Source organism: Lissotriton helveticus, chromosome 5_1, assembly GCF_964261635.1.
Source record: "Lissotriton helveticus chromosome 5_1, aLisHel1.1, whole genome shotgun sequence".
In the NCBI taxonomy this organism is placed as follows: Eukaryota; Metazoa; Chordata; class Amphibia; order Caudata; family Salamandridae; genus Lissotriton; species Lissotriton helveticus.
The window spans coordinates 671,225,794-671,244,823 of NC_136065.1; the positions used below are offsets into that span (position 1 = coordinate 671,225,794).

Sequence of the window (19,030 nt, forward strand, 5' to 3'; positions counted from 1 at the left end):
GCATCAACTTCATTGATTTGGAGAAAGCCTTTGACAGTAACCACTGTCAGTGCACTGTGTACATACTGAGGGCCTATGGCCTACCGCAGCAGATAGTTTTTCTCATTAAGAGTTTCTTTGGTAAATTTATCTGCAAGTTGGGAAATAGTGAGTATAGTTTCGAACTCAAGACCAGTGTGAGGCTGGAATGCGTGATGTCAGTGTTGCTCTTCAACCTAGTCGACTGGGGGATGCAACCTAGAATAGAAGACCAAGCCAGAGGCATAAGATTGACCTTAAACTCTACACTGGGTACCTTGGCTATGCGGATGACCTAACCATGCTCTCTCACACACACTAGCATATGCAAGGAAAGACTTCTTCTCTCAAAATCTTTGCACAGCAAGTGGGCCTGAAGATTAACTTGAGATTCTTATGTTAAATTTCCTTCTGAAACTGCACAGTGGCAAAATGACATAACCTCTGTCATTTTGTGTCAATTTTACTTAGAGAAATTACGACAATGGCACCAATGATGATTTTATAATTAACCTTTTGCCCAGTCCTAATATTGACATGTGCATTGCAGGACACCTTCACAGCATGAGTTACAGGTGTGATAAGCCTGGGCATTTGGCAAGTGACAAGAATTGCCCTGCGGTAAAAGTAGTATGTTCAAAATGTAAAAAAAGGGACACCTTGCCATTGTGTGTAAGGCGAGGTCAACTTCTGCTATTGTGAAATGTGTTGAAATAGAGGATGTTAAAGAAGATTTTGTTTGTGGGCAAATTGTTGTTCAAGTTGATAGTGCTGAGGGTAAGTGTAAAGCATGTCCCGTTGATAGCATCTTAGTGGAAGGAGAGTCTACTAAGGTTCTTTTTGATTCAGGTGCTAAAATTACGATTATTTCAAACCTTTTTTTTCAAAATAAGCTTGCAAGCAAGATTCCCTTACACAAACCTGTTATAAATCCTTTAGCTTATGATGGGGAACCAATACCTTTGCAAGGTTATTTTGTAGTTTTAATTGAGTGGAAAGAGCTTTATGCATCTAGGAAAATATGTCTCTGAAAAAGGAGACAGTATAATAAGTTGGTTTCAGCAAGGCGACTTGTGTGTTATGCTTGACCCAAGTAGCGTTACTCCCATCCTGTTGAAGGATAAGGTGAACATGATTCAAGGGGGCTCACTCCTCAGTACTGACGTTGAGTGTCAAATCAAAGAGAATTTTCCCAATGATTTTAGAGAAGAGCTTGGGCGTCCTAAGGGTTTTCATCACGAAATACATTTGTGTGCTGGGGCTCAACCTTCAAGTTGCAAAGTGAGAAGTGTACCTTTGGCCGTTAGGGATGAAATGCAAAAAGAAATAGAGAAACTTAAGAAAGGGGGAATAATTGAAGAGGTGGAAGGTACTGAGTGGTTAGCCCCAGTTGTCGCTGCTCGTAAATCCAATGGAAGTCTTCGTCTTTGCGTAGACTTGAGGCAGCTTAACACAAATGTTATTGTGGATCGATATCCCCTTCCCAATATTTCAGAGTTATTGGTGTTGCTTGGTGGGGCTAAGGTGTTCAGCACCATTGACCTGGCTTCGGCTTACCACCAGATAGAATTGAAGGAGTCATCAAGAGACTAAATGGCCTTCATTACACTGTTTGGCACATTCAGGTTTGTGAGGAAGCCGTTTGGCTTAGTGTCAGCTGCATCGTTTTCCAGCGTGCCATGGAGAAGATTCTTAAGGGTAGTGAAGGGGTCTGTGTATACCAAGATGATATCCTTGTGTTTGGTAAGGATGAAGAAGAACATGGCTGTTGTCATGGTATGGTACTAGAAAGACTTGACAATGCAAATTTAACTATTAAAGCTGAGAAGAGTCAAAAAGCCCCTACCACCATCAACTATTTGGGTCACGCCATCGCTGGGGATGTGGTCATGCCTAAGTCGGATTTGGTACATACCATCTCTCGCATGTGAGCCACTACTTTCAGAGAAGAGTTGCTGACATTTTTTGAAATGATTGAGTACTACAACCGGTGCTTAATATGAGCCTGTGGTTTCCGTTGCTCAGCACCAGCACTTAATCATCAACACCAGCGCTTTTTATGAGCACTAGTTAAGGGCACATTCATTTACGGGGAGATTAAGTGATTTGCCCAGAAACACAGGATGTTGAGCAGACGCCAAGACTCAAACCTGGTTCCACAGCTCCGAGGTCTGCAGCTCTGGCCATTACGTTGCATCCTCTCACCACTTTCATGTTTAGTAGTTGGTCACGTTCAGGCGGCGCTAACAAGAGAAATGTGCCGGTGCAAGTTACCTCCTGATGGGAGCCCTAGCACTAATTGTTTTTAGGAATTAACCACATGCCAACACCTTATACCTGCAGCGCACATAGAAAGAAGAAAATGCATTGCGCAATTGTTTTTTGCTGGAAGGTGCCTCTTCCTGCACAAAAACAATCCTGTCAGCAAGCAGACAACCTTGCACCATGGTGCAGGGGTGCCTGTATTGGCGCTAAACAGGAAATTGTGTGCCAGTACAGGAGGAAAGGACAGGAATACACTGTATTTCAGAAACACGGTGCATCCCTCCCCTTTCACATTTGCGTAGAGCAATGCGGCAAGAAGACTTACGTCTCTGCCTTGCGCAAATTCCCCATAAATGCACAGAGTGATACTGTGGCGTTTAGTGGTGCTGAGTGATGCTATGGCCTTCAGTGGTGCTGAGTGATGCTGTGGACTTCAGTGGTGCTGAGTGATGCTGTGGCATTCAGTGGTGCTAAATGATGCTGTGCCGTTCAGTGGTGCTGTGGCGTTGAGTGGTGCTGAGTGATGCTGTGGCGTTGAGTGATGTTGTGGCATTGAGTGATGCTGTGGCGTTGAGTAATGCTGTGACGTTGAGTGATGCTGTGGCATTGAGTGATGCTGTGGCGTTGAGGGATGCTGTGCGCTGAGTGGTGCTGTGGCGTTGAGTGGTGCTGTGGCATTGAGTGGTGCTGTGGCGATGAGGGGTGCTGTGGAATTCAGTGGTGCTGAGTGAAGCTGTGGCATTGAGTGATGCTGTGGCGTTGAGTGATGCTGTGGCGTTGAGTGGTGCTGTTGAGTGGTGGTGAGTGATGCTGTGGCGTTGAGTGATTCTGTGGCATTGAGTGATGCTGTGGCATTGAGTAATGCTGTGATGTTGAGTGATGCTGTGGCGTTGAGTGATGCTGTGGCGTTGAGGGATGCAGTGCGCTGAGTGGTGCTATGGCGTTGAGTGGTGTCGTGGCATTGAGTGGTGCTGTGGCGTTGAGGGGTGCTGTGGCATTCAGTGGTGCTGAATGATGCTGTGGCGCTGAGTGATGCTGTGGCGTTGAGTGATGCTGTGGCGTTGAGTGGTGCTGTGGCGATGAGGGGTGCTGTGGAATTCAGTGGTGCTGAGTGAAGCTGTGGCATTGAGTGATGCTGTGGCGTTGAGTGATGCTGTGGCATTGAGTGATGCTGTGGCGTTGAGTGGTGCTGTGGCGTTGAGTGGTGGTGAGTGATGCTGTGGCGTTGAGTGATGCTGTGGTATTGAGTGATACTGTGGCATTGAGTAATGCTGTGATGTTGAGTGATGCTGTGGCGTTGAGTGATGCTGTGGCGTTGAGGGATGCTGTGCGCTGAGTGGTGCTATGGTGTTGAGTGGTGTCGTGGCATTGAGTGGTGCTGTGGCGTTGAGGGGTGCTGTGGCATTCAGTGGTGCTGAATGATGCTGCGGCGCTGAGTGATGCTGTGGCGTTGAGTGATGCTGTGGCGTTGAGTGGTGCTGTGGTGTTGAGTGGTGCTGTGGTGTTGAGTGGTTCTATGGCGTTGATTGGTGCTGTGGCATTGAGTGGTGCTGTGGCGTTGCGTGGTGCTGAGTGATGCTGTTGCGTTGAGTGATGCTGTTGCGTTGAGTGATGCTGTGGCCTTGAGTAATGCTGTGGCGTTGAGGGATGCTGTGTGCTGAGTGGTGTTGTGGTGTTGAGTGGTGCTGTGGTGTTGAGTGGTGCTGTGGTGCTGTGGCGTTGAGTGGTGCTGTGGCGTTGAGTGGTGCTGTGGCGTTGAGTGGTGCTGTGGCGTTGAGTGGTGCTGTGGCATTCAGTGGTACTGAGTGATGCTGTGGCGTTGAGTGATGCTGTGTCGTTGAGTGATGCTGTGGCGTTGAGTGGTGCTGAGTGATGCTGTGGCGTTCAGTGGTGCCACAGATTCGCAAACACATCACGTAGATGCAGAAGTAGTTTGACCAACGGGAGCCAAGAGTCACAAAAACAACACAATTAAAAGGAAAACAGAGACAAAGCACCCTACCAGTAGAAAAACAAGCATTGGCAAAGTCTGGTGTTGGCTGCCAGACTTCTGACTTTGTCAATGCTTGTTTGGTTCTGTTGGGGAAGCTACTGGGCCCTCGTGAATTTAAAAGAAAACATTTTTTTTTAAATGGGGAGAAGAAGATAAGCGGATAAGCACTAAAAGAAAAGGGTAAAAAGTAGCCGTCAGAGGAAAGGCAGCGCTGGGAGGGGGGGCTGGGCCACCATGCCAGCATCCCAATTCACGAGCGATATCGAGGGTACGCGGAGGCAATATCCTTGGTTTTTTTTAATAGTAGGGAAACTGCATCCATACTCTTGGGTGCAAGTATATTTAAAAATAAAATTGTGCGCTATCTACCTCCGTTGAAAGGCATATCGGCTCGCCCTCCCTTAAATAAAATATGAAAAAAGAATTCTACCCTATGAAGACGAATGATGTAAAAATCAGCTGCTGGCTGAAACGCCACTGCACAACCCTCATGCAGAAGAGCAAAACGCAGCATTGTACATAATCTCCAGATAGGTGTTCAGGTTGCCCCCGCCCGTAGAGAAATACACTTGAAATGTGGAAAATGAACGTTAATGATCAGCGCGGCGGCCGTGAGATGGGTGCAGCGATGAGCTAAATGAATGCCTGTAATGGGGGGGGGGGGGACGGAGTTACTGACCAGCACGGTGACTGTGAGATGGGAGTCGCGCTGAGAAAAATAAATGTTTGAAATGTGGGAAAATTAATGTTACTGACTGCCCGGCGGCCGTGCACTGAGCGAAATAAACGCCTGTAATGTGAAACGAGCATTGGCAAGGTCAGAAAGTTAAGTGGGCGCCTGCTGAAATATTAAGCATGTGGCCCGTGCTGTTGTTCATGTTGAAAGCATAGCGCGTGACGAGGAGCAGTACGGAAATGAGGAGCAAGCTGCAATGCTGGGTAACTTTTTTTAACAAGAAACACGAAACTGCCATTGCGCAGAAGGGGGCGGGGGAGAGCATTCCTTTGAAGTCTGAAGCTCTCGCTGTGGCGGGTCTGATGCATGCAACAAATGGTGGTTTGTGAGGTGGGGGGGGAGAGCAGAAGGGATTCCTTGGGAGCAAATGGGTGCAAGGCTACGTGAGTGAGGTCAAGCACGCACTGGCGAAGCGTCACGCTTCAATAGATCACATGCATTGGGAGGAATCCGCTTGTTCAAGAGAGTTTCTTTCCCCTGCAATAGGTTCAAGCTATAAATCCCTGCGGGATATAATAGCTCGACCTAAAAACTATTGGCACAGCAGAACTTCCCATTTTATGGGGTTCATCTCATAACAGGTAGACTCAGGTGCAATTGTTCCATCCGAATTCATTAATTCCAATCACCCGATATCTCCACAACTAGCTTCGCCTAACTCATAATAGGGTCCTTAGTTGCTATCTCCTCTTGGTTATAAGCCGCTTCCTAGCCAAAGTATGTTCCACTTTGTTTGTTCTTTCTAGATCTACTAATTCTTTGTCAGAAAGGTCTCTTTTATGTTCGTCTATCATTCAGCGCTGGCTGACATACTTAAACATGCCCTTCTCTTCCGCTTAGAGACTTGTGCTCGAAGTGCAGCATCCCGCAGCAGATTGCAGTGCAGTCTTCATTTTTGCAGCCGCCTTTGACTGCCGTGCAACCGTTCACTTTCTATGTGTGCATAGTCACATATCACATATTGAGATGTCTACTGCAACCATATTCGAAAGCTCACCTTATATTGGTGTGTTCACAATTCAAGTGTAAATCCTATGAACGAGATTGGAAGGTGAAGTCCACTTCATCTGAGTGCATGCACCTGCACGTCTGCCAGCCTAAGATTGCTAAAAGTGTTTTTATCATTCAACACACTTCTTCCCAAGTAAGGTAGCACAGCATGAGTAGCTGTAGTCCCACACCAGGTTAAAGATCTGCTAAAAGGATCAACAATGCCTCTCTCTCTGTAACTAAGTCCATGAAGTTGATGAGGGGTGGTCCTGGGACGGGTTAGGTGCATAGAAGGTAATGAACTTGTATTTTCCTCCTTGTTCTTTTAAAATGTTACAATGTATGTCAGCTTCTTGAATCTCTCTTATACTCAACCGGATCAACATGCATGTATATATTACTACGTCCCTCATTTTCTATAAATATAAACATAAAACAAATTCTCCTCCGCCCAGCCAACTCAAAGCCAGCAATAATCTCTATGGACACAAAGCAGAGCCACTACACTTTTTCACCTCAGTTAAAGAAAAATAATGAACACCATCGCTACCTCCATCAGATGCCCTGTCATCGCTCTTGAGGCCCACAATTACTTTCAAAACTAATAGGGCAACCCAATCTTCCTAGGGAACTGGGTATAATTAATAACACAATAGAACATGTTCCTGAAGGAGTCATTCAATGTTGTTTTTTCAATTTTCCATATATATCCATATATATCCATATATATTTTGTACAAAAGTGTCAGAAGGTACTGCACATGTCAAAAAAACTGAGTAGCAGTATATATTTAGGTTGCCGTATATGGATGGACATATGATTTACATTCATGCAAATGAAAAAGAATATGATTCAATAAAATAACTAATGCATGGTATACATTTCTCTTGAGCATTGTGAAATTAATGTTCACTTGTGTGACAAATTTGAAAATTGAAAAAACAACATTGAATGACTCCTTCAGGAACATTTTCTATTGTGTTATTCACAATTACTTTCAGCTTCTTCTCTGTGGAAACTTCAGCTTCAGAATGGGTTGAAACCGGCCTACCTCATGAATAATAATGAGAAGGGTGGCAAAGGACAACTTGTCTCAATAGTAGTCCTTTAAAACGTGCATTAGCCCAAAGGGAGATAGGCATTAGGAGATCCCCATGTCTATGATTCCCTTTCAATAAAGAAAACTTTTTTTTTTAAAGACAACCCATTCTGTTAAAAGGAAACAGGGCTGCGTTTAAAACAAAAAAGGATTTTTTAACGTTTTTTTTTTTAGAGTTGGCAGTGATGCTGGGGACCACTGCCTACTCCCCAACAAACTTTTTTTATAACTCTCAAAGGAGAAGTGGTAATATAATAATAGGACCCCTTCCCTTTTTCAAATGGATTACCACTCCAACTTGGGATGACCGGTTAAAGTTCTGTTTTGCAAACAGATTTCACAAAACATTGATATATATGGTAATGATTCCGTATTTTGAAGGGACACCTACAACATGCCCCTTCCAGATACTGAATTGGTATGCATTTGAAATTATATTTTAGGAGTAAAATCCTTTTTCTGACTCCTAAAATGAGAATGGAACACATCAAATGCCGAAATGGAGCATTTGTGACCATTTGAATGCTTCCTACATATTGCCCTATCCCATTTTCTCCCTCTCCTCAAGCATGCTTATATCGACAGAAGTCCCAGAAAGGATTGCTTTAATGTCTGCAGTTACCACTGTGCATGATGCACGAGCTTTCACAGTAATATGTTCTTTGTAACATCATTCATGTAGACGGGGATTTATTAAATAGGATTACATTTACTTATAAAGGGCACTTCTACAGCAAATTGTCTCTAGGCGCCTGTGCGCGAGATAGAAAGCTTAACTCCAGATTAAATGGATTGTCTCATGGCTAAAGAGGTAGTTTATTGGCCATAAAAGAGCATTCAAAATAAAGGAAGAGAATTTTATTACATTAATGTCTCCCTAAACAGCTGTAATTTCACTCTGCTGTCCATGTAGCTTTATGCCAATATTATGTTTCATAAAATTACATATTTCACTACATTTTGCCTAATCCTCTTTGATCACATAAATATGTATCTGTGATCATTTCTATAAGAAGCTAGTCTTATTTAAATGGTCCTAGCAACAAGTTATTTTAAGACTGTAGCAGTATTATGTTGTTGAGGAAAGCACCTGCGCACGAAATGCGTCATACACAAGGACCCCTGGCCTTTTTGTGCCACATAGATACTAGAAGGAAGAGTTATTAGGGATTAATTTGCCAGGTGGGCGATCTGATTGTATTTTGCTGAATTGTGAATGATATTTTGATCACTCTCGCTGTATAGTCTGTAACTTCTCTCCTTGTTTGTCTGGTCTGGTGCAGACTAGATGGCTGAGCAGGCTGAGCTTAAAGTTAATTCTTTGAGCTGTTTCTTAATTAATGCTCGGTTTCTCGTTAAACACAAGTTGGAATATTATGATTTTTTAGAGTCCTATCTTACATATATAGGTGCCTCATTTTTGAAAAGTGACGCATTGCTGCGTGAAAACAGCGATGCGTCAATTTTCATTGCGCCCTCCTTGCGACACCAATGATGCGTCATATTTACAGTATGACGCATCATTGCGCAAGGAGTTACAGATACATCAGTATTTCTGACGTATCTGTATGGCGCAAAAGTGACACATTGCTGGAGTGTGTCACAAAAGTGACGCAACTCCAGCAATGCGTCCTTTCACATGGGGCAAGCCCCATGTTAAAGGGCCTGCGTCAGTCTTACGCCTGCTGTGAGGCAGGCGTAAGATATTAACGCATTTGCATCCTAGAAGTGGCGCAGTGAAATCTTATAGATTTCACTGCGTCACTTCTACGACCCTTTCTTGCGTCAATACGCCCCCCTTGCATACATTATACCTGACACAGGTATAATGTGGCGCAGGGGTTTACAAAGTGACGCATCTACCCAGATGCGTCACTTTGTAAATATGGCGCAACAAGGCGTATTTTTTACGCCACTGGTGCGTCACAAAAAGTGACGCACCGGTGGCGTAAAAGTGATGCACAGCCTCATAAATGAGGCCCATAGTATTTTTAACTGAAACTTGGCTGCAGGAAACTTCTAACCCAGATCTGGTTTTAGCACTGCCTTCAGGCTATGTCATTAGCAGACACGACAGGCATGGCAAACGTGGCGGTGGCCTTGCAATAGTCTACCGCGATTCACTGAACTTAACATAGTTAACTGTGAAGCTGTTTCTTTTAGATGTAATGTTACAGACAATTACACTGCTCATGGATTTTTGATTTATAGGCCCCCTGGACCGAAGGCTACACTTTTAGAGGATTTTTGGAATCATAGTGATATTAGTGTTCAGTTTTCGAATCTCACCATTTTAGGGGATTTTAACCTTCATTTAGAAGATTCAAAAGACCATGATGCAGCCCTGTTAGTTGAATCATTATGGTGCTTCAAGTTGGAACAAAAAGTAAATCTTGCTACAAATATTGGCGGTCATACTTTAGATTGCATATTTTCAAACCATCCCAACCTTTTCTGTGATGGTGTACTGCCTTTGATCTGGTCTAATCATGTGGCAGTCCACTTTAGTCTTAATACAGGCACCATCTTGAAACTCTAAAGAGTAGCACAAAGTAAAACTATTCGATTATGGAAGAAAATAGATAAAAACAATCCTGGCAGAGAGCCTTGAATTGACAAAATCTGATCTAGAGAGTGACAAAGGTAGCGGCTACAAGATATCATGAGTGGCTGAGTGCAGAAACTCTGACACAAGCCCCCATAAAAATAGTTAAGTCCTACAGGAAACGTCCATCTGCCCCCTGGTTCTCTCCAGCACTTTTAACTATGAGACAAAAATGCCGTAGGTTAGAGAAAGATTGGAGATGGGATTATCGTAAAATAGGTAGAATCCAATTGAGGAAATTCATTAGCGAATACAAAAAAATGAATTGTGGATGTAAAGACCAAATATTATTGGGACAAAATCGAATTGCCATCAAACTCTTCAAAGGAACTTTTTAATGTAGCTCAATCTCTTTCAAGATCAATTCTCCCTTTTAGTCACCACTCTAACCAGGAATTTTGTGATAAGCTGCAGCCTTGTTTAAACGTAAGGCTAGACGGTGTACAGACAATTTGACTCTGACTGTTCTTGGGTAACCACTTCTCCTAACTCTTCAATTTTGGGCCTCAGGGAATCAGTGTTAAATGATTTTCCACTGCTAACCATAGATCCGATAACTAACCTTTTTGGGCAGGTAAAGTCCAGAGCACCTTCAGATCCATTTCCCCCTAAAACAGTACAAAAGTGTGCAGTTAATCTTGTGCCAGTTTTGACTATCTTGCTGAATGTCATAATAACAGCAGGGATCTTTCCTTCTGAGTGGAAAAATATTTCTATTCTACCTTTTTTTTTAAATCCCTCGTTGGACTCCACTGAAGATAAACATTTCTGCCCAATTTCATGGCTTCCTTTTTCAGCCATGCTCGTTGAATGGTATATTAATATGAGCTTATAGGGTTACTTGGAAGCAAATTATGTTCTGGACAAAGCACAATACGGTTTCAGATCTGGTTGTAGCACTGATACAGTTTTAATTGCTGTCTTAGAAGAGATCAAAACTATCAAAGATCCCTGTGGAAGAGCGGCGATTGTTCTTTTAGATCTCTCCACCCCTTTTGACGTAGTTTGTCATACCGTTCTGTTGGAACATCTGACAGAAATTGTGATTGGGAGCTCAGCACATGATCTCATTGGCTCCTTTTTTAAGTAATAGATCAGACATGGGCCTTTGGCGATTTTCATTCTGAAACCCTTTTCTCTCCACTGTGGGATTCCCCAGGGGTCATTGCTTAGCCCAACGCTCTTCAACATTTATGTAGCACCATTGGTAAAGATGATTCACTCTTATGGTTTTGCTACAGTACCGATGATACCCGGATTGTGGTATCAGTCCCTGGCAATGTGGAAGAGGTGTCAGACAGATTTAATAAGTATTTGAATTCTATTGTCAATTGGATGACTACGAATTGTTTAAAACTAAATTCCGATAAAAAGAAGGTTCTCATTTTCAGAAAAGAGTCAACTTTTTGGGGTCACTTTTGGTGGCCACACATCCTGGGTTCTACCCCAGAGCCTGTGACTAGGGTGAGAAACCTCAGGGTCATATTTGATGTGGACCTTATTTTCAAGGAGCAAATTAACAAAGTGGTGACCTTGTGCTTGCTTTTACTTAGATCATTGAGGAAGGTGTTGCCCTTTATCCCTTTTCATCTCCAAAGAACTGTAGTCATCACTCTTGTCCTTGCCAGAAGTGACTGTTGCAATGCCCTGAATATGGGCATGTGAGAGTCTACTTTAAGAAACCTACAGACGCTGCAGATTGCAGCTGCTTGCATTTTGACGATGCTTCTTAATTCATGTCATTCTCTAAAAGAACTTCATTGGCTCCTTGTGAAGAAAATGGTGGCTTTTAAAGCACTTTATATAGCTCAGAAGTCACTGTATGGGACCAGACAAAAATAGTGTTGGGGGGGAAATTAGGTGGTATCAACCTAACCGAAATTTCAGATCTACTGCATCTTGTTCAGCACTGGTCATCAGGATATATAGAGCCTCATCGGGGGTGGTCGTAGCTATGTGCATAACAAATGTCAGTTGTGGAACAAAATGCCATTGTACCTTAAAACACAATCGAATCTTACATTTTCGGAAATAGCTGAAATCTTGGCTGTTTCCTTTATCCTTATTTTCTAAATGGGCTGTGCCCTTAGTTGTTTGTCCTAGATCACTGTTTTGATTCCTAGCACCAAGACACGAGTGGGTATTTACGCGCAATAGAAATTACAATTACAATTGTGCTTCAGGAAATAAATTGCATCTGTATTTCAATCTGAAACAATAATGGTAGAAAATCTTACTTTCTTTATACCTTTTCATAGATTGTGCCACTAGTTAGTTCTCTTGGTCCCAAAATGGGAGTGAATCTTCTCTTTGAAAAGTCAAAAAACGTTACCATATTGACCCACCTGCTTCTGTTTTCAATGTTGGTCCATGAGTCATGGGTTTTTGTCTCTGTATTCCTCTTGCAGATGTTCCAGTTGATAAGCTGAACTCCATGCAGTCTCTCATCTGTGTGAACCTGAAGTCAAACCCACTCAATGCGGAGAGCCAGAACCTCTCTAAACCAGTCGTCAAATTTGAACTGCTCACATCTGCACAAGAAGTGAACACTGGGATTGAGGCATAGATGGAATGGACTGATTGTCTGATGTGGCAGTGTGTAATGAGATCTCTCAGGAGGCAAAATGGACACTGTGGGCCCACACATGGGCAAATTAGTGTTTTTCATTGTATGGGATTGGGCTGGAATTTTGTGATCAGGTAGAGAAAGGGGAATAGCTGGGGTCAAATCTTCTTTTTATTGGAATAATGATGTGCTTCAGAATGGACTGCAAGGAACGGCCCAGCAAGGTGAAGACGGTGGAGAAACAAGATACTGGACAAGGGGTTGGTATGCACAATAGCATAAGAATACAATTTGCAAAAGAGCTGTGGATATTTATTTGAATAATAAATTAATGCTGTTGGTACATGAGTTATTGGATATCGACACACCAGTTATGTGATATACCTGATCTTGAAATGATCATAATATAAATGTAAATGCTGGCATTCATAAAACATTAGGATTACAAATTCATGTACTGTGCAAAATGTTTAAAGTTACCAACTCAAGCAATGCATTTTCCCTCCATCGACATAATCCATAGGCTGCTGGATCTTTCTTGTTTACGCTGATGTACACTCTTGGCATAATGTGTCTGTCCTGCGGCATTTGGTAGTCGCAGAGCCAGCCATGAGGTTGATTTTACATCCTCGATTATGTTACCTGACTTTTTTCTCTGTGATGCATGACAAAATAAAGATTGTTTGCAGGAATACAATTGATTGTTATGGGTCTTCCTGCTCAAATCAGGGATGGGACCATTTCAACGAATGCCTCCCACACAATATATTCTACTGTCAGAACTGTTGTGCTTATAGAAATGTAGCATTGAGAGAAAAACACTGCACATTTTTTTCACAAATTGTTTAGGTAAACTAGAATATTGCATGAAATTTTAGTTTTTTATTTTAATACTACTTGCATTCTTGTACCAGAATCATGTAACACATGACATGAATAACTTCAAAATAGTAATTTTATGGAAAAACCACGTTGGTAGAGGCTTGGTTGTGTTGGAGCAATGGTGTTGATCCATGCCCTCAGATACTGTTGGGTAGTTCCCACAAATCCATAGTATCTGCACGTTTACTGGACAACATAAACTTTGGGTGAGGTTCCTAGACTGATTCTGAGCTCCCTCGCAGGACATGTTGGCCTAGAGATGAGCTAGCTCACATTGCCACCATAAGCCCCCCTAACCCTTGCCAGGGAGCGAATGGTTTCTGGCAACCACTGAACATGACAACCCTGACCCCTCAGGGATCGTGGTAACAGATAGGAACCTCTCACTCAGTCACTTGTGCTCTTTTGTTCTCAGAAAAATATACACTGAGACGTTTTTAATGCATTTATTGAACCAACATTATTCTTGTATAAAATACATGTGCTGCGATATTCAGTTGACAGAAGCAGATGAAAGTGATTACAAGCACCAAAAGAGAATATAGTAGATATAGTTCTAACATGGTACTAAAACAGTGTATATATGCAGGCATATAAAACCAGATAGTTAGCAGGCGTACTCCTACTATGCAAAACCTACTCTGTGTGTACCTAGAATGTGTGTAGATGAGAATCCAAGAATCCCCTCAAGGGACGATCCAAATCCTTTACCTGGCGGAAGAGAATGTAGAACCCCGTCTTGGTCACAAACTCAATACCCCTTAAGGAGATGTCAGACCGTTGCATGGTGAAGTCTCAGAATGCAGGGACCCTCCGTGTCAGCTGAAGTACATCCTCTGCTAAACCTATGATATGCTGATTATTTATTATGAAAAGAATCCTTTGATATGTAGATTAGCAATGTCATGGATATGTAGATAGCCCTATGGCCCTATGGATGAAGATAGAACGACATCTGTACATTCATTCGTAAAGGCTTTGTACTTGGTGTTCGAGGCATCATGATAATGTTATGCAAAGCCAGATGTGTAAACAGAAGTAGTTTCAGAGAAACAAATCCAACATTGTCACACAAGAATATGTGCAAAAGGTCACAGCAGTAATGTTATTGTGAAAAAGAAGGGCAATGTAAGAAATTAGCAGCTTCGCTACACAAGGCTAACTCGGGTACATAACAATACAACTCTGACCATTATTCCAATGAAACAGGAAAAGGGAAATGGTATTTCAATTCTCCAATTTGCTGTAAATTAGTTGTGCTTAACATCCAGTCAGCAGCTTGGAGGATATTTTAAGGAATCCTGTTGAAAGGACCTCCACAATTAGTAGTCAATTTGGCAAACCTGCAAGATAAAACAAGCATGGGTAGCTAAGAAACAGAGATTTCGAGCTAGGTTGGGTGGCATCCCTAGATTTGAAGGGGTATGAGATTGCTCATCCAGTTCTAAGTGACCTGGTGATACCACATTCGAAAGTACTTAATGCAGGAACACTAGACCTGATTTTTCCAGGTGTGAAAGTGCATCTTCTAATACCACTGGGCTCCAGAGCAGAGGCAGCATCCGTGTAGACTCTCCCTTCAAAATCTACCATCTGAAGGCCCTTACACAGCGACCTGCTGTGGTCTTCTCACTCACATTTACCATCTGCTCAGAGAAAGTGGTGTATGTGCATGAACACATCTAATATGGGCTTCGATTGGAATTCATAGAGCATATTATCAAGGCCATTATCGCCGCTTTATCGGCAGTTTCCTGACGATAAAAGCGGCGATAATGTATCGTGTGTCCTTGATAATATGCCCCTCAGGCCGACAGCTAAATTCAGATTTCCATGTTTATTTCAAATTCTGAAACAGATTAATATTCACCAATCTTAGCATTATTGTGTAAAAATACAGCAAATACAGGATGAAGCCAAATCTCTGGAACTGGTATACTCTATATAACAAAAAGAACACATCAAACTCAATCACCACAATATATTTTATAATTAGAAAAAAGTGCCCATTGGACTGCATCAGAATTCCATGCATTAGCCCTGTAAGTCCCTAACTGATCCTATACTAACTTAAAGTGAGAAATCCTAACGTAAAGAAAGTTTCAGCAGAAATGTGAAAAAGAAACGATGTCAGCCGTTGGAGCCCTCCTAAGAAGTACTCCAACCTGGGTCATGTAGCATGAAGCCACAAAACCAAAGATGAGGTCTGTATCTCAAGACGTCCTAAAGCAGAAGAGTCAGCCGATCTTTCCAGATAGACAGATCTAAACCATTGTGGTGGTAATTCTTTCTTTTGAACCCTTTTCGATCGTTTAGATCCTAATAGTACTCATCATGTACCCTTTCTAATTGTATCTCTCCTGATTTCTGATTATTTCCTTTCCTTTCATGATACTTCTTTTACCCTTTGACAACACCTATCAGGGTAAGTGCGCAAATGCCAATTATAAACAAAGATTTCAGGACAGAAACAACTATACCACATCTCAGGTTTGCAAACCATCTGCCTATTGCACTAAGGGCCAAATGTGCAACCTACCAATTTGCGACTCGCAAATTGGGAAGTACAACAGTGTATCAGACACTGTTTGCGTTTCCTAATGCGGTCGCTGATTGCATGTCTCAATATTAACCCCTTGCATGCTGATGACGGCCCCCATCCGTCATGCACTATGGCGCTCGTGTGCTGATGACGGCTGGGGGCCGTCATAAACCCGCCCACTCGCGATTTTGCTGCACAGGCGCAGAATCGCGGCAGCATGCAAGGGGTTAATGATGCAATTGATGGACAGAATGCTGAATAATGGTATACATTCACCCCAGTACAGAGATCTGGGCCGAAATCCATCATTTTTTTGCTCTCCATGCAATTCCAGTTTGGAGCCAGCCATATGCAAATCAGTCTTGACCCTGCGCCCAATAGGAACAGTCCAGCCCGAACTGCCAGGCCATGTCCTCCCTGGACTGGAAACAAGCATCCTAGGACCAGGATAGCTTGACTCCAGTGGCATGGAGAGCACGGGACCCACATCTGGGCCTATCCGTCCCACTCGGGGTGAGAAATGCAAAAAAGAACAATTGATGGACAGAATGCAGAACTATGTCATACATTCACCCCAGTACGGAGATCTGGGCCTAAATCCATCGTTTTTTTGCTCACCATGCCATTCCAGTTTAGACCCAGCCATATGCAAATCAGTCTTGACCCTGCGCCCAATGGGAACAGTCCGGCCTGACTGCCAGGCCAGGTCCTCCCTGGACTGGAACTAAGCATCCTAGGACCGGTTTCGGGCTTTCAGCCCTCATCAGCCAGAATAGCTTGATTCCAGTTGCATGACGAGCATGGGACCTACGTCTGGGCATACCCGTCCCACTCGGGATGACAAATGCAAACAAGCATTTGCAATGCAATAGGTCTCGCATTTACACGAGTTTGAGCTATTGACATTGCAAATAACAATGCCTTTTACTTTTGTTTTTGTTTTTAAAACATAAATAAAACGCTTCGTCATTACCTCATCGTCCCTCCCTCGCTTCCATTATGTACGTAGTTGAGGCAACCCTGCCTCACCAGACACCCATACCACGTGATTTTATCACACGGGGGCTATAAGTAGCCCCCACCCCCCTCAAACCTCATGTTTTCTTTTGTCTCACCTGTTGAGACGCGCGTACCATGCGCTGGCCGTTTGCGGTGCTGCGGTCTTGTTTCTTCTTTGCTGGATTTCTTCTTTACTGGATTCCTTCGTGGGTGGATCATCAGAGGCGATTTCTTCTGCCTGCGGGGCCTGGCCGTGCCGGCCTGGGCAGCGCTGTGCCTTCCCTCGCCATGTCTGGGGTTTGCGGTGCTCCCTTGGCGGTGGAGTGGGCGGGTCCGGCTGACGGAGTCACCGGCCCTGTGTGACTGGGGCTGTCTTTCCAGGTTGAAGGCCGGAATGGGAAGCGGCGGCAGGGGAATTTTGTTTGGCTTCCTCGGCTGGCTGTTTCTGCTCATCTTTCAAGTAAGGTCCTCGTGTGAGGCCGTTTTTGATCGTTTCTCTTGATTTTTTGATTGGTTTTTCTGTGTTTTTCAGGGGGGGTTCCGCTTTTCTCTCTTATTATTGGTTTTTGGCATTCCCTCCTTGTTTTTGTGCCTGTTGATTGGTCCCTGCTGCTGGTCCACTCCCTATTTATGCTGCTTAGGCTGTGCTTCTGCTTTTTGGATTCATTATGTCGAAGTGTGCTTCCAAGCGCAGGCATGTTTTGTCCTCCTCCTCCTCTGGCGATGATGAGCCGTTCCCTGCTCGTCGAACGAGGTCCAAGGGTCCGGGGGGCTCTGCGGCCCTGCTTTCTGCTTCTGAGGTCCAGGACATGATTGAGGCGGCGATGGCTCACGCTCTGGAGTCCAGGGTTCCTGCCAAGCGCAAGTCTTCTCGTCCTGCGGTGGGTCCGGTGGACTTTCCCTCTGAGGACTCTTCTTCTTCAGGCGCTGCCATTCCTTCTACCTCTTCCGGGAAGTTTGTGCGTAGGGAGGAGGTTCCAGCGATTCTCCAGCACATTAGGGAGAACTTGGGGTTTTCCCCCTTCTCTGTGCCTGAGGGGTCGGATGACATTTTTCCACAGTATGTTAAACCCCCTGTTCTCACAATGCCATTTCATGGGCCATCAAGGACTTGATTTCTGGGGAATGGCACGATCTGGAGCTCTCCTCAGTTCCCCTCAGTTCCCCGCTTTTTGCAGAAGCTGTACTCCTTGGAGGAGGGGGATGTTTCTCTTCCTCACTCTGTCAAAGTGGATGCCATGTTGGCCACACTGATTGGTCGTACGGCGATTAATCCAGAGGATTGTTCTCCAGCTGATGCAACTGATAAAAAGGTGGATGGGGTGCTGAAGAAGGCCTTCTCTGCTGGAAACTTGTCCATGCGTGCTGGCATTTATTCTGCTTATGCGACTCAGTCGTTGGTGTCTGACTTTGGGAAACTGACCACGGCTATCCAGGATGAGTCGGACTGCTCTGACTTGCTTGTCCACATGGAACAACAGGCCAAGCTCTTGGCTGACGTCTCTTCGGATGTGCTTCGTTCTTCTGACATGGCTTCTGGTTCCTTAGTTCTGTCTCGGAGGAACCTATGGATGCGGGACTGGAAGGCGGATTATTCAGAGAAGTCTTTTCTCCTTAAGATCCCCTTTGACGGCAAGATGCTTTTTGGTGAGCAGCTGGACAGTATGATCACTAAGGCTTTTAAGGACCGTAGCATGCTCTGCCTTACAAGGGCAAGCCTTCTGCATCTCGCTCTTGCCGCTTCTGGAATCGGCTCCTTCCTCGGCCTCTTCTTTCCAGTCTTCACGGCAGTCCTCTAAGACTTTTTCGGACTGTCGGCGTAAGTTCCTGCCCAAGAAGGCAGCTTCCGTACCTGGTCCCAGGGGTCCGTCGGATGCCTTCAAGCAGAAGTCCTGACAACTAAGGCGTGGCCGCCTTGAGACCTGTGGGCGGCAGGCTGTTGTTTTTCCTGGAGGCTTGGAACTGGATGTGACGGATCGCTGGGCATTGAGTGTTGTCAGGAGAGGTTATACTATCGACTTTGTCGCGATTCCTCCCAGCTGGGGCACCATCTGTACTCCTGTCCCCAAGTCCCAGGTGAAACGAATGGCACTTCTAGATGGTGTTCGGGATCTTCTGGAGAAGAGGGCGATCGTCCCTGTCCCCTGGCTCATCGGGGTCAGGGTTGTTATTCCATTTTGTTTCTGGTCCAGAAGGTGACGGGGGGATTCCGGCCAGTTCTGGACCTCAAGAGGGTGAATGGTTGGGTTTCGAACCGTTCGCTTCAAGATGGAGACCTTGCAGTCCATCATTCCTTTGGTGGGGGTCCGGTACTTCATGACCTCTATCGATCTGC

At 44.3% G+C, this 19,030-nt stretch overlaps 2 protein-coding genes across 2 annotated transcripts in view; one reads left to right on the plus strand and one right to left on the minus strand.

The window, feature by feature from the left end:
- LOC144756465 (ropporin-1-like) overlaps positions 1-10,507 on the minus strand; it is a 309,156-nt gene extending 298,649 nt beyond the window's left edge. Inside the window, exon 1 of the mRNA XM_078646288.1 lies at positions 10,429-10,507. Coding sequence (XP_078502414.1) covers positions 10,429-10,507 — 79 coding nt within the window. The remainder of the gene's footprint in view (positions 1-10,428) is intronic.
- LRRC20 (leucine rich repeat containing 20) overlaps positions 1-12,960 on the plus strand; it is a 1,483,106-nt gene extending 1,470,146 nt beyond the window's left edge. The window contains exon 5 of the mRNA XM_078640435.1: positions 12,115-12,960. Within this exon, the coding sequence (XP_078496561.1) occupies positions 12,115-12,272 (158 nt within the window). The 3' untranslated portion in view covers positions 12,273-12,960. The remainder of the gene's footprint in view (positions 1-12,114) is intronic.
- Positions 12,961-19,030: the final 6,070 nt, after the last annotated feature.